Source organism: Parus major, chromosome 3 (assembly GCF_001522545.3).
Source record: "Parus major isolate Abel chromosome 3, Parus_major1.1, whole genome shotgun sequence".
Classification (NCBI taxonomy): Eukaryota; Metazoa; Chordata; class Aves; order Passeriformes; family Paridae; genus Parus; species Parus major.
Genome location: NC_031770.1, coordinates 25689782 through 25701996, shown reverse-complemented (window position 1 = coordinate 25701996; position 12215 = coordinate 25689782). Strand labels below are relative to the sequence as shown.

At 53.3% G+C, this 12215-nt stretch overlaps 1 protein-coding gene across 1 annotated transcript; it reads left to right on the top strand.

Moving 5' to 3' along the window:
- Positions 1–4229: 4229 nt before the first annotated feature.
- On the top strand, positions 4230–8648 carry SIX2 (SIX homeobox 2). Its single transcript, XM_015620525.2, has 2 exons — positions 4230–4855; positions 7465–8648. The coding sequence occupies exons 1-2, from the start codon at positions 4296–4298 to the stop codon at positions 7766–7768; spliced, it is 864 nt and encodes a 287-aa protein (XP_015476011.1). The 5' UTR covers positions 4230–4295; the 3' UTR covers positions 7769–8648.
- Positions 8649–12215: the final 3567 nt, after the last annotated feature.

The window sequence follows — 12215 nt, the reverse complement described above, 5'->3', positions numbered from 1 at the left end:
AGAAAAGAAAAGAAAAGAAAAGAAAAGAAAAGAAAAGAAAAGAAAAGAAAAGAAAAGAAAAGAAAAGAAAAGAAAAGAAAAGAAAAGAAAAGATAGCTTGGAGCTGTCTGTCATCTGTCATTTTGGTTGCTCTCCCTACAATCCTCGCCACGGTACTGGACATCTGTGGGGAAGCCGTGTTTCTTTCTGGCATGTGAAAGTTGTGGGGTTCATCATTTGTTTGCTACCCCTGCCGATAAAAGCACCTTTGGAGGTGGCCCTGTCTCCCTGGCGAGCCCACGGCTGGCTGGCAGGAGCGGACGTGTCCACAGCACTGTGTGTGAGTGTGTGACAGGTTTGTCCCGAGCCCAACTCGGTGAAAAGGATGAGGGGCTCAGCAAAAGCAGTGGTCGAGGAGGCTGGCGGAAAGGTGTCAGGCGTCTTGAGTGAATCGGCTCTTGTGTTTAACAGGAACGACGCGGGCCTGCAGCCTCCCATACAGGCTGCTGTCTACAAAGGGACGGTGAAGGCAGAGCCGAAAAGGCAATTTCCAGATAACTGCGGCTCTACTTTGGCACTCACTCGTGGGCACGGAGCAGTTCTGTGCAAGGAAAGGCTCCTTGGCAGAAACCGCCGGCCCACACCCCGTTCCTCAGCCAGTCTCTGTCACAGCTAATGAAATGAGCGTCGCAATAAAAAACACCTTTTTATTTCACTCATGTTTCCCAAAGATTGTGTAGACACTGACAGTCTCGCACGCTGCTACACAGAGGGGTGAGGCGCTTACCGAGGGGGTCCTCGGCAAAATGACAGCCGGGCCCGGACCGAAGTGAAACCCCGGCCCTCTCCGCCCGGCGGCAGCGGAGCCGAGCAAAAATTCGGGTCAGCTCGTCTAAAACTTTTCACGACAGCTAAACGAGAGAGAGCTGGCAGCAGGCAGGACAAACGATCTCGTCGGCCCAGGGGCAAACGTGAGCAGGCGATTCGCTCCTCCTGCTCTGAAATATAATGGCAGGGAACGATAGCGTTCGCAAATGCCAAAAAAAGCTCCTCTCCCGATCGCCTGTTTCACTTCCAAGGTACTACAATGCGATTCGCCCTGTGTCGCGGCTGTGTAGCCTGTATCTGCTCTGACTTCCAGCACGTAGGAAAATTTGTCTCTTTCCCTAAAGATAAAAGCAGTTATGCAGAATTTGGATCCAGATGTCACTAATTTACGATTGCTCTAGGACGCAAGCTGATACAGGGTGCCCGGGAAGGAGGTAGCCCTGCCCCTGCCCAGCTCCCTGGGAAGTGAACTTACGTTCCATGCGAGCTACTAAGGCAGCCTAAAGTGAAAGCGTCTACGGAGGAGCTGGAGTGTAAACTGTACTCACATTTTAGGGTGCTAAGAAGACTCTTTTTCAGGTCTAAATCTATGCAACAGGTTTTGACATCTTTTCAGCTAGGGCTAACAGCTGCTCCCGTTCAGATTCAACCACTATGGTTGTGAGATAGAAAGAGGGGAAGAAGAGTCAGGTATATCCCTAATAAACGTGAGGCGACAGAGCATGGTAGCAGGGAGGCGGGAGACACAGTTCAGACCTCGCTAGCGCTTTTCATTATTTCCACGGTCCCAATTGCGGGAGGGAGAGGAAGGCACACGGTGTGTGCGCGCAGAGGTCGAGGACGGGAGAGGAGATTTGTGGTTTTGTTGCCTTTTCTGCTAGGGCAGCCTTTGAAGTGGCGCGGTTGTCCCGTCCCGTCACTGCTCGCTACAGCTGTGGCTGTGAACTATCCAGCCGCTTAGGCTGGCTAGGAAGAGCTTGGGATCGGGATGCTTTCGTTTACAAACAAGCACAGATCCTGCAGAGATCGGCTGGAATCGAAGCACTAAGCAGTCGAGAGCTCATTTTGTAAAGGAACGGAGGGAGCATCATGCGGAGGGACCCGTCACCAGCATGCCCAATTTTCTTTTAAACGAATTTGAGCTGCTCTTTCTCGACCTGAAAAGGAATCCTCTCTTTTCCGTCCCCGGATGATCCAGGGCGGGAATCGCCCGCTTGCCACTGTTTCCTTATGGCAGCACTCGTGAAAAGGCCGGACGGACAGGTAGGAGGACAACTCAGCTTCCCCAGCGGAGTGCACTCGAGAAAGTACGGGCGTACGCCGCGGACATGCAAAGGCGTTCGGACATGCTGGGAGATGGACACGGTTGATCCGCTGCCCCCTACCCCGCCCTCTTCCTCCTCCTCTTCCTCCTGCCTCCCTCCCCCGCGCATTTCCCCCGGCCGCAGCCCTGGCGCGGCTCCTCGCCGGGAGCCGCCGCCGCCGGGAGCCGCCGGGCTGCGCGCCGCCGCCCCAGCCTCGCCTTCCCCCGGGGACGGCCGCTGCGCCCGCCCGGGCCGGCACGGAGGCTCGGGCCGTCGGCCACGGAGGTTCAGGCTGCGAGGCGGGGAGCCGCAGTCCGGTCTCTTGTGGCTTGGCTAAATCCCTGACGCGCCGGGGAGGCTAAAAAGGTACCGTGGCAGGAACCCACAATTGCAGAGATCTCTCCTGTCAGGACTGCAAATACCGTAGAAAGAGCTTGTGGGATTAATTATTATTTCTCAGCAAAAGGGGACCATAACAGGCCATGGAAACTAGCCTGAGTTTGTGGCCGGGAGGCTCCTCCCGACTGCCCTCACCTGGGCGATCTCCGGCGCCAGCCTCCGCCCCGGCGGTCCAACTTGGCCGCCACCCCGTGCGCCGCTCCTGAGGAGGCACCGCGGCTCCCTTCACCCGTTCATCGCACCCTTTCCCTCGACCTTGCAGTTTGCACAACCTTTCTCCCTCGCCTTTCACTTTGTGTAGGCCGACAAGGGACTAGAAATGATGCGGGTCCCTGCCCGCAGAGTCGGTAAACTTAAAATGCGGTGTGCAAAGGACACGCATGGGTGATAAGGGTTCGTTTAATCAATCGAAATGTTTCTGACTTTTACACGTGTTCCTCTCCTGGATGAAACACCCCGACACGTTCTGGAAATTAAGTGGAAATAAATGTCCGGCATTCAGTGATCATAAATGCCAGCACTCTTCACTCCGGAGCATGGTTGGGTACGGCCGGAGATTCATGGAGAGGCAATCCCCCTCCGGCCCCGTATCATCGTGCCTTCTTCTCGCTCCCGGGCAGGTACGAGAAGCGTGTAATGGGATCCCAGGTCGCGAACAGGGTCTCCATTGTACATGAGAGGCCCCTTCCTTATAAAACTCTCCAGCAGTCATTACTGGACGTCAGGGAGAGAGCTATAAGGGAGCGCTTTTAGAAAGAAATTTTTCTGCAAGGGCCGGAGACGGGCTTTTCTCCCCACCGCAGCCGCGGATGCCAAGGACGGCAGAGCCCGCTATCCGGAGCGGCGGGGCCGGGATGGGGCTGCGGGATCCAGACGGGGCGGCGGGGCCCGACCGGGACGGCGGCTCCGTCCCGCCGCGCAGCAGTGCCCTGCGGCGAGGAGCAGGGGCCCGGGCTGCGCGCTCCCCCTCTCCCCCGACGGGCGCCTGCAGCGTCAATCACGACGGAAATTTCTCCCTCGCTAGCTAATATCTCAGCTCGCAGGGCCGCCTCTGAGTGGATCTGAGCAATCTGTCAACTCAGCCGGGGAGCCACCTCAAAACAGATCGGGTTACCCATGATTGACAGCGTCACCATGGCAAATAATTTGACTAAAACTATTGTCTTCTCCTGGCAGTCCCCGGGTCAGATAACCGGACCAATCACAGCGCGGATAATCACTTTTCATGCCAGCTTAGAATAATATTATTAAAAAAAAAAAAAAAAAAAAAAAAAAGGAAAAAAAAAAAAGAGAGAGAGAAAGAAAGAGGGGAAAACTCCGAGACGGAGAGGAGCGAGTGAGCAGGGCTTTACCACTATATTATGTGGGATCTGGCGGTGGGGGGTGGGGGGAAAGCAGGGAGATCCCAAACCGGCGGCCGAGGGGGGTGGGGGTGTGAGAGCCGCGGCCGCTGCGAGCGCTGCAGATAGGAGACAAAAGAGGCACGAAGTTACTCTCGCAACTTGGACTTACAAAAACGAGGCGGAGGCCGGGGGGGAAAGCCGCCCGCGCTCGGGCTCTCGAGACTTTTTTCGTCGCTCTTCGCATTTTTCACCCGGCTCCCGCGACCGCCCCGGGGCCGGGCGCCGCCGATGGCCGCGGCCCCCCGCGCCCGGCCGTGACGCCCAAGCGGGCCCCGCCGGGCGCCGCCGCCCCGGGGCCGGCCCCGCATGCCGGGCGCTGCCCGCCGGCCCGCGCCGCTCCCCTCTATGCGGCCGTAGGGAACGCGGCGCGGCACGGCTCACCATGTCGATGCTCCCGACTTTTGGCTTCACCCAAGAGCAAGTGGCCTGCGTCTGCGAGGTGCTCCAGCAAGGCGGCAACATAGAGCGGCTGGGGCGGTTCCTCTGGTCCCTCCCTGCCTGCGAGCACCTCCACAAGAACGAGAGCGTCCTGAAGGCCAAGGCGGTGGTGGCCTTCCACCGGGGCAACTTCCGCGAGCTCTACAAGATCCTGGAGAGCCACCAGTTCTCGGCGCACAACCACCCCAAGCTGCAGCAGCTCTGGCTGAAGGCGCACTACATCGAGGCGGAGAAGCTGCGGGGGCGACCCCTAGGGGCGGTGGGCAAGTACCGGGTGCGCCGCAAGTTCCCGCTGCCCCGCTCCATCTGGGACGGCGAGGAGACCAGCTACTGCTTCAAGGAGAAGAGCCGCAGCGTCCTCCGAGAGTGGTACGCCCACAACCCCTACCCGTCCCCCCGCGAGAAGAGGGAGCTGGCCGAGGCCACCGGTCTCACCACCACCCAGGTCAGCAACTGGTTCAAGAACCGCCGGCAGCGGGACCGCGCCGCCGAGGCCAAGGAAAGGTACGGCTCCCCACTGCTCCCCCGGCGCCCGCGGCTCCCCGACCCCGGTGCTTACCCCGGGCCTCTCTGTCTGCCCGGCCCCGGCTGCGGAAGGCCCGCCGGGAGGGGACGAGCTCTCCGCCTCGGGGCGCCCAGAGAACCAGAGGCGAGCGAGCCGGGCGCTCGGTGAAGGCGTCTGTCCACCAAAAGTAGCCCCGGGAGTGGCGGCCGAGATCCGTTCTCCGCCGACACCCCACTGTCCACACAGCTGGCGCGGCGGCCCCGGGGCCGCCCCGGCTGCCAGGGACCCTTCACACGGCCTGTGGCGACTCCTGGTTAAGCAGCGTTGCCGCCTCCTCCTCGCCGCAGCCCGGCGTGGAGCCCAGCCAGGAGCCGTGGCCGGGGGTGCCCGTGCGGGTCCACGGCCGGTCGGGAGTGGCCGGCGGCGGCGGGACCCAAGGGCAAGGGCTCCGTGCCCCGCACGGCTCAGAGCGTGTTCCTGAGGGTTACCCCGGTGCAGAAAGGGGCAGCCGGGGGGCAGCCGGCTACTCGTGGGTTTAAATGTTGGTAGCAAATATGTCCTCTGCCCTCGGCTCCTGGCGTGCCGCAGGAAACCTGGAAAAGGACAGAGTAGAGCAACTTCTTGCCTCGCTCATGACATTGCACTTCTTATTCGCTACCCAGCAAGGTGCTTATGAATGCATGTCAATACGTGTATGTTCTTAGGCCGAATATGATTCTTCATCTGTGTTTTTCACGTTAAGTGGAGTAAAGGGACCATTAATCGCCGGAAAGAGGTTAATGCCTACAATCCCGGCTATTTGGGATGACTTTTCCATCAGCAATCCCTGTGCCTTAGGAAGATTGTTCGTAGAAGCAAAAAGGGTCCTCTTACCGCGTTCACTAGCTCACTGAATTGCCCGGTTTGTACAGGCAATCTTAGGATCGTGTGATCTGCGCGGTTAATTAGCGGATCAGAATACTTTAAATCCGTGCCTCCGAGGAGAATTCTATCTTTGGTTTCTCCTAACCTTGTTTTGGAAATGGGCAGCGCCGCGGCCTCGCTGCTGTGCAGCCCGGCAGATTGGGGCACAGATTTGTTCTATTAATTTCCCGAAACCGTGCTAGCACTTTAATTTTCTTTCAAATCTTCGCAAGCGTTGGTTTTACGAGATGTTAGAGATCCTTTTTATTGATGATAGCAGGGACTCGCCTTCAAATATCCAAAGGAAATTAAGGTTACACTTATTCCATTCCTTCTTTTTTTTTCCCCGGGAATCAAATTTTAAAGGTCTCCAGAGACAAATAATATTTTTGACATTGAAAAATACACTCAACCTAACATTACACTCCAGGCGTTGGAAAACAGACTGTTCATGGGATTGCCATTCACTCAAGGAAACCTGTTCAAACAGTGCTTTCTTGTCTATTTTTATTTTTTTGGCACTAAGTGTCTCCAGCCACATCCTGCAGCCCTTAGTGAGGAAAACCCGTCAGTGCAATAGCTTAACATCTCTCGACCAAATCCTGCAGGATAGGGCCTCTCTGCCAGATAGCGTGTTACAAAACTTCCGCAGAAGCTTTTAAGTAGGCTTGCACTGCCTTGAGTATTTCAGGGAGAACAGTGTCTAAAATATTTCTACGAGGGCTGTGGAAGCCGCCTAAGCCTTGCCTGGACGGCATCCCCGACCCCTTCTTGCTATTCACATTTCCGAAATAAAACCCTCATATACAGATATATAAATATATAGATATATTTGCAAGGGCTTGGCCCGCCTCCAGTGATTTCTCGGTATTTACCCGGTGATGAATTTCGAAACTACGTCCTGCCTTTCCGAGCCTTTGTCGGCAGGCGCACCGGTGGTGCCGGCTGCCCCCGCCGCGGAGCCGTGCAGGGCCATCCTGCCCGCCACACCAGGAGGGAACGGAGGAGGAGCAGCGGCGGGCGTGAGGAGCATTTCCCGAGAGGGTCGGGGATAGCAGCGGGTTAACTCTGTTTGCTTTCCTTATCGTCCATATTGGTCTATGTTTTGAGCTTGAAGCCCAGGGCGAGGGAAAATAAAACACGTCCAGTTACTTACACGCTCAGTTACTGAGCAAAAGGCTTTCCCTCCTGATGTGAGCCCGGGAGGCTGTTCTGCTGCACGGAGCCGTCCTGCCTGCCTGCAGCTGGCCGGGCTTTGGCCTGTTCAGAAGAAATCATGGTTGAACATCTCTTCAATTTTAAAGTTTAAATTTTTGGTTTTTGGTGGTTTTTTTGTTGTTATTCTTTCGGTGTTTCCTTGTTGGGTTTTTTTTGTTGTTGGTTTTTTTTTTTTAAATAATGTCTTCCTCCCTCCCTTCCTTCCCCCTTCTCACTCTGTGCAAACCCTTTGGATGCAGAAAATTACGGTTTGGCAAGGTGACGCTTTCCGCTGGGCTAGTGGGAGACTGTTTACAAGCTCAGCGGACCTTAGACCTAAGTGCCAGATGAAGAGGCCTTGGAGGTTGGCAGAGTTTTTAAACTTACTGCACTCAACCTCCGCTCGCTGCTCCCCGGAGCCGGCTCCCCGCCGCCCCCGCTCACGCGGTGCGCACCCCGGAGCGACGGCCACATGGTGATTTCCTTCCCTCTTTTGTGTTTCCTATAGGGAAAACAACGAGAATTCCAACTCCAACAGCCACAATCCGCTCTCGGCGTCAATGAACGGGAATAAGACAGTTCTGGGGAGCTCAGAGGACGAGAAGACGCCGTCAGGGACCCCGGATCACACCTCCTCCAGCCCCGCGCTGCTGCTCAGTTCCAACCCCGGGCTGCAGCCCCTTCACAGCCTGGGCCACCCCCAGGGCCCCAGCGCCATCCCCGTGCCCAGCGCCGATTCCATGCACCACCACAGCTTGCAGGACTCCATTCTCAACCCCATGTCATCTAACTTGGTCGATCTGGGCTCTTAAAACCATGTACACGCTCCCTCCTTCGCGCCAGACCTCCTTTACTCAATTTTTTTTTTTCCTTAATCTTACGAGGGACTTGGAAAGCAATGACAAACACCTTAATGGATGTATTGTGCCCTTTGGCAGCAGGCTGGCTGCAGGTTTGCAAGGCAGTGGACTCCGCTGCGGGTAGCTGATGTTGCGAAAAGCCTTAAGGGTTGCTTACAGGCGTTTTCAGGCGAGTAAGGACTGTTGGACAGGAGCCGTGATTTCCACGGCAGGCTGTAAGGCTGATCGGTGCAGCAGCTCATTTCAGCCTTAACTTCACAAATCCCTCAGTGGTGTCACTCGATCGGGCCGGTCTGTGTGGGAAGAGGCACACTGTAATATTTTTATTTTTTCGGGGGGTGGGGAAGAAAGGGGAATGCAAGGCTGCTCTTGCCTGTTTGAAAGTTACACATCGCTCCCGTTATCCTATTGTAGTTATGTATCCGTGGCAGATGTACGATGTACAATTTCAACTAAAAATACAAAAGTTGTAGTCAAGATATAGCAGCAACACGCGCTCTAGGCAGACTCTGTAACCTTCTTGTAGCTGATGCTATGCAGAGAGACAGCTTCTTTGGCCTTGTCCATGTGGTGCTTTCGCCATTTGCTGGGTGGGAAAGGAAGTGATGGCCCGGCTCCGGCACGAAGGAAGGCAGAGGTAGATTTTCCCTCGGTGTGCATTGGGGGCTGGAGCGGGCTTTAAAAAGAAAACAGGAATTGCTGCTCAAGTTTAGACCTAAACGACAGTATCAACCGCAAGTCGCTCACTTTAGTTTTGTTTATTGTTTATATTATGTGAATACATTCTTTGGAAAATATTTCTGCTTTTATTTTATAATAAAATTTAGAAATCTAAGTCGGAGTATGGCTGCTTCACTCGCCCGCGGGGTGTTTTCGGGCTCAGTCCTGAGCGGAGCAGAGGGGCAATCCTGGTGGGGACGCCGGGGAAGGCGGTGTCGGGCGGTCAGAGCCCCGCCACCCTGCCCCGTTTGGCCCGGCACATCGGGGCCCTTGCCGGCCCGGTCCGGGGAAGCTCTGAGCGCCGGGGACATCTCGAGTCGTCCTGCGGGAGCGGAGGGCCAAGGGCACGGGGAAGGACGGGCGGTGCGGGCCCTGAGGGAAGCGGAGAGGTCGCCCACCTGCTCCCCGACGGCACGGCCGTACAGGCTGAGCGCTTTTCTGCCCCGTTGTCCTGCCACGGCAAAAAGCCGCCCGCTCTCCCCCACCACCCCCAACCCGAGGGTCCAGCACGGCTGTGCTGCAAACGCCTTTCCGGCTCCTGCGGGATGCTGGGAAAGGGATTTCTTTATTCCACTCCTTTTTCTTTCTTACTTTCTTTTTAATTTCCTTTTCTATAAGCACCTGGTGGCAAAAGAGCCAGGCAGGTTGCGTGCCAGTCTGCCCCACTGAAAGAGCTCAGGACTCTTGCAGCTTGCACCTTCGCTGTCCGTCTTTGCTAGAAGGCGAATGTGTTAAGTGCTTAAAATGTTCTCAGAACTCGCAAACGGTTTCATACTTCATTTCTGGTCTTCTAAAATCTTCTTTTGAATTATTTTCTTGTGAAAAATAAACCGAGAAAACGATATGACTTCAAGCGGGATAGAAATATGTGTAGATCAGCAAAGATCATGTCCGGGTTTCAGATGCTGGCTGAAATTTCAATCAGTGGGAGTATTGTGTGGGCAGTGTCCTAATTTGATGTAATCTGGGTCTGGATTAGCGCCTCTGCGCGTTTGCGGGTGTCCGCTAAAAGCACATTTCTCTGAGGTCCCTCTAAAAGTCTGTAGAAGGGAATGTATGAATGTCGGTAATGGGGGGGTTCGGTCTCCGGAAAAAAGCTCTCCCTTAGTCGCGGTTATAAATCCAGTTTTCTCGTAATGCTGGGGTGCAGCGGGATGCAATATTTTGTCGGAGACAAGGTGGTGTATTCGGGTTTATGTTTCCCCCGCTTCTGTGGTTTGGGGTGATTTTTTTCAGCAGCAGAGATAATGTGGCTGATGCCTGCGCTGTGGGAGCATACCAGTGGGGCCTTACGTGCACTAGGGTCTAAATAGAACATCCTATTATTTCCATTGAGAGCCATCTAATAATTTTAGCTATGAATTTTAATTATTTTAAAATAAACATTTTGCAGGTAGATGAACCACTACTACCTAGAGCTACAGAAGATCTCTGCTCCCCATAAAATAACACACACAGTGGTGTAATATGGAAAAGAATTAATTAACTGGCTAGTTAATTATTTTATATTTTTGTAGATAGAAATGAGTTTGGGAAGGAAAACAGAATGTCTGGGTTAATAAAACATGGCCTCAAAACCGAAATAAAGCCTTCAGGCTTTGTCCACTAGAGAAAGGAAAAAATGAGAAAGAGTAAAGTCAAGATGGAGAATATTCAAAGAGGCAGCGTGAAAACGGGATGGGGTTTCCGTGATTAATTAAAGGTCATATTGCACGGAGGAGGGAGAATTCAACCGGGAAAAGTAAATGAACAGCTGACATGGTGAGAAAGACCCTTTGAGAGAATGGGATCTGTGAAAACACGTACATTTCAGTGAGGATCACTTATATATGGATGAATTAAAAGAGGGCAAGTCGCTGAAGCCACTTAAAGATGGTTAGAAACAGAAATCATACAGTAAGAAAAAATTCTGCAGGTCAATCTGGCATTAAGGATGCACACAGCTCAAAGATGGGACGTGTGTAATGCAACCTGAAACCCCGAACATGTTAAGACTCATTTTATCAGACCGTACTTGCCTTAGTACTGATGTTTGGTAAATTAGACCAAATCCTTCCAATTTTCCACGCACAAAAAAAATTTCCCGATAGAGGAATATGCCGAAACTGATGTGACTAATCCTTGGTTTTAAACAGATTAGTTATGATTCACTAGCATTAGGTTACACGGGACATATCTCAGGGTTCCTGGGGTACCCACATCGGTTTTGGGGCATAAATAAAAAGATGCCGGTTCTGTTCCGGCAGATTTTATTCCTGACTTCCCTCGGACTGAGGCCAGGACGTGGCAGGCAAACTGCACAGCACATCCCCTATAGCTTGGGCAATTTGGGAAGAACCGCACTTTCTGTCTGTCTCATATATGCATGCACACACGCATACCTACGTATACATACACACCCGTGTGTATATATATATGTGTGTGTGTGTGTGTGTGTATGTAATATATACGTATGCAGTGTTTGACTTCAAAATAAAATCTTACCAAATTACACAATGTATTCAGCACTTGCAGGTCCCAAAATGTAAATGGAGTAATTCCTTTAGATAACAGGGTGCTGGATATTCACGTGTACTAGGGCAGAGGGTTTTTTTTTCTGCTGTATTTTATTGTCTGAGCGTTCACAGACATGTGATGAAGACAGCCATGAGAGAAATAGCTCACTTGAGATAGAAAACAGTTCTGTCCTTCCTGACAAGGTGCAATTCGTCACTCTGATTGGGAAATACTGATGGATGTGATGAGAGAGCATCCCGACAGGCTACTGGAGATGTGGCACAATCCCCGGCACTTTTCTGGGGACAGGTAGCAAGTCTATAGGAGGAAGACCCTTTCCTGTGAACAGGAGACCATTTGCCAGAGCTTGCTGGTTGAACACGTTCCATCTGTGAGCCCTTCCAGGCTCTTGGGGGTAATCAGGATTCTTATCTACAAGGCTGGGTGAGTGCATTTTCCTTTGGATAATATAAGCTGTTTTGGAGACACTCGACATCATCTACACGGGAGAAATCGCCCGCTTGGCATGTTTTTCTGATCTACCCCGGAGAAAGCTACTTTGCCTCTTCTCCCCAGACCTGGTGCAGCAGACTCTGGGCCTAACCAACATGTCAGTGTGTTTGAGGGGGCCTGCTGCAGCCCCGGAATGAAAAGTCTTGGGAGTGCCCCTGCCTGCCCAGCGATGTTTGTGTAAGGCACTGGGGCTCCTGTTACCAGACCCGGAAACAAAATCTCTTGCCTTCTTTAGGAGAAACAAATGCAGCCCAGTATGAGCAGGCTTTTGCCTTGAACAAACCCTCACTTGAGCATGACAAATAATGTAGGGGGGTGGCGATGAAAACACCGGGCACCGGCCCTTACTGCAGAGTTCTTTAACTTCTGCTTAGTGAATCAAAACGCTGAGGCTCAGGCAGCCAAGAAAAATATACTGAAGGGAACTTTCAGTGCTTCAGTACACAAGGAAAAGGTGAGGGTTTTGTCTGAAGGAGAGTAGCTCTGGGATTTAGAAAAAATACATAAACCTCAGAGCTGGGCTGTGGGATGACCTTCCTATTTTGCTGCGGGGAGCGGTGCTCAAAGTTTCCCCTCCATGCACTGAGGAGGCGCCTCCTTTCTCGGGAGGTCCATCTCCTTACCATTAAAATAAACGGGAGGCGGGGGTTGTTTATTAGCATGACTTTGG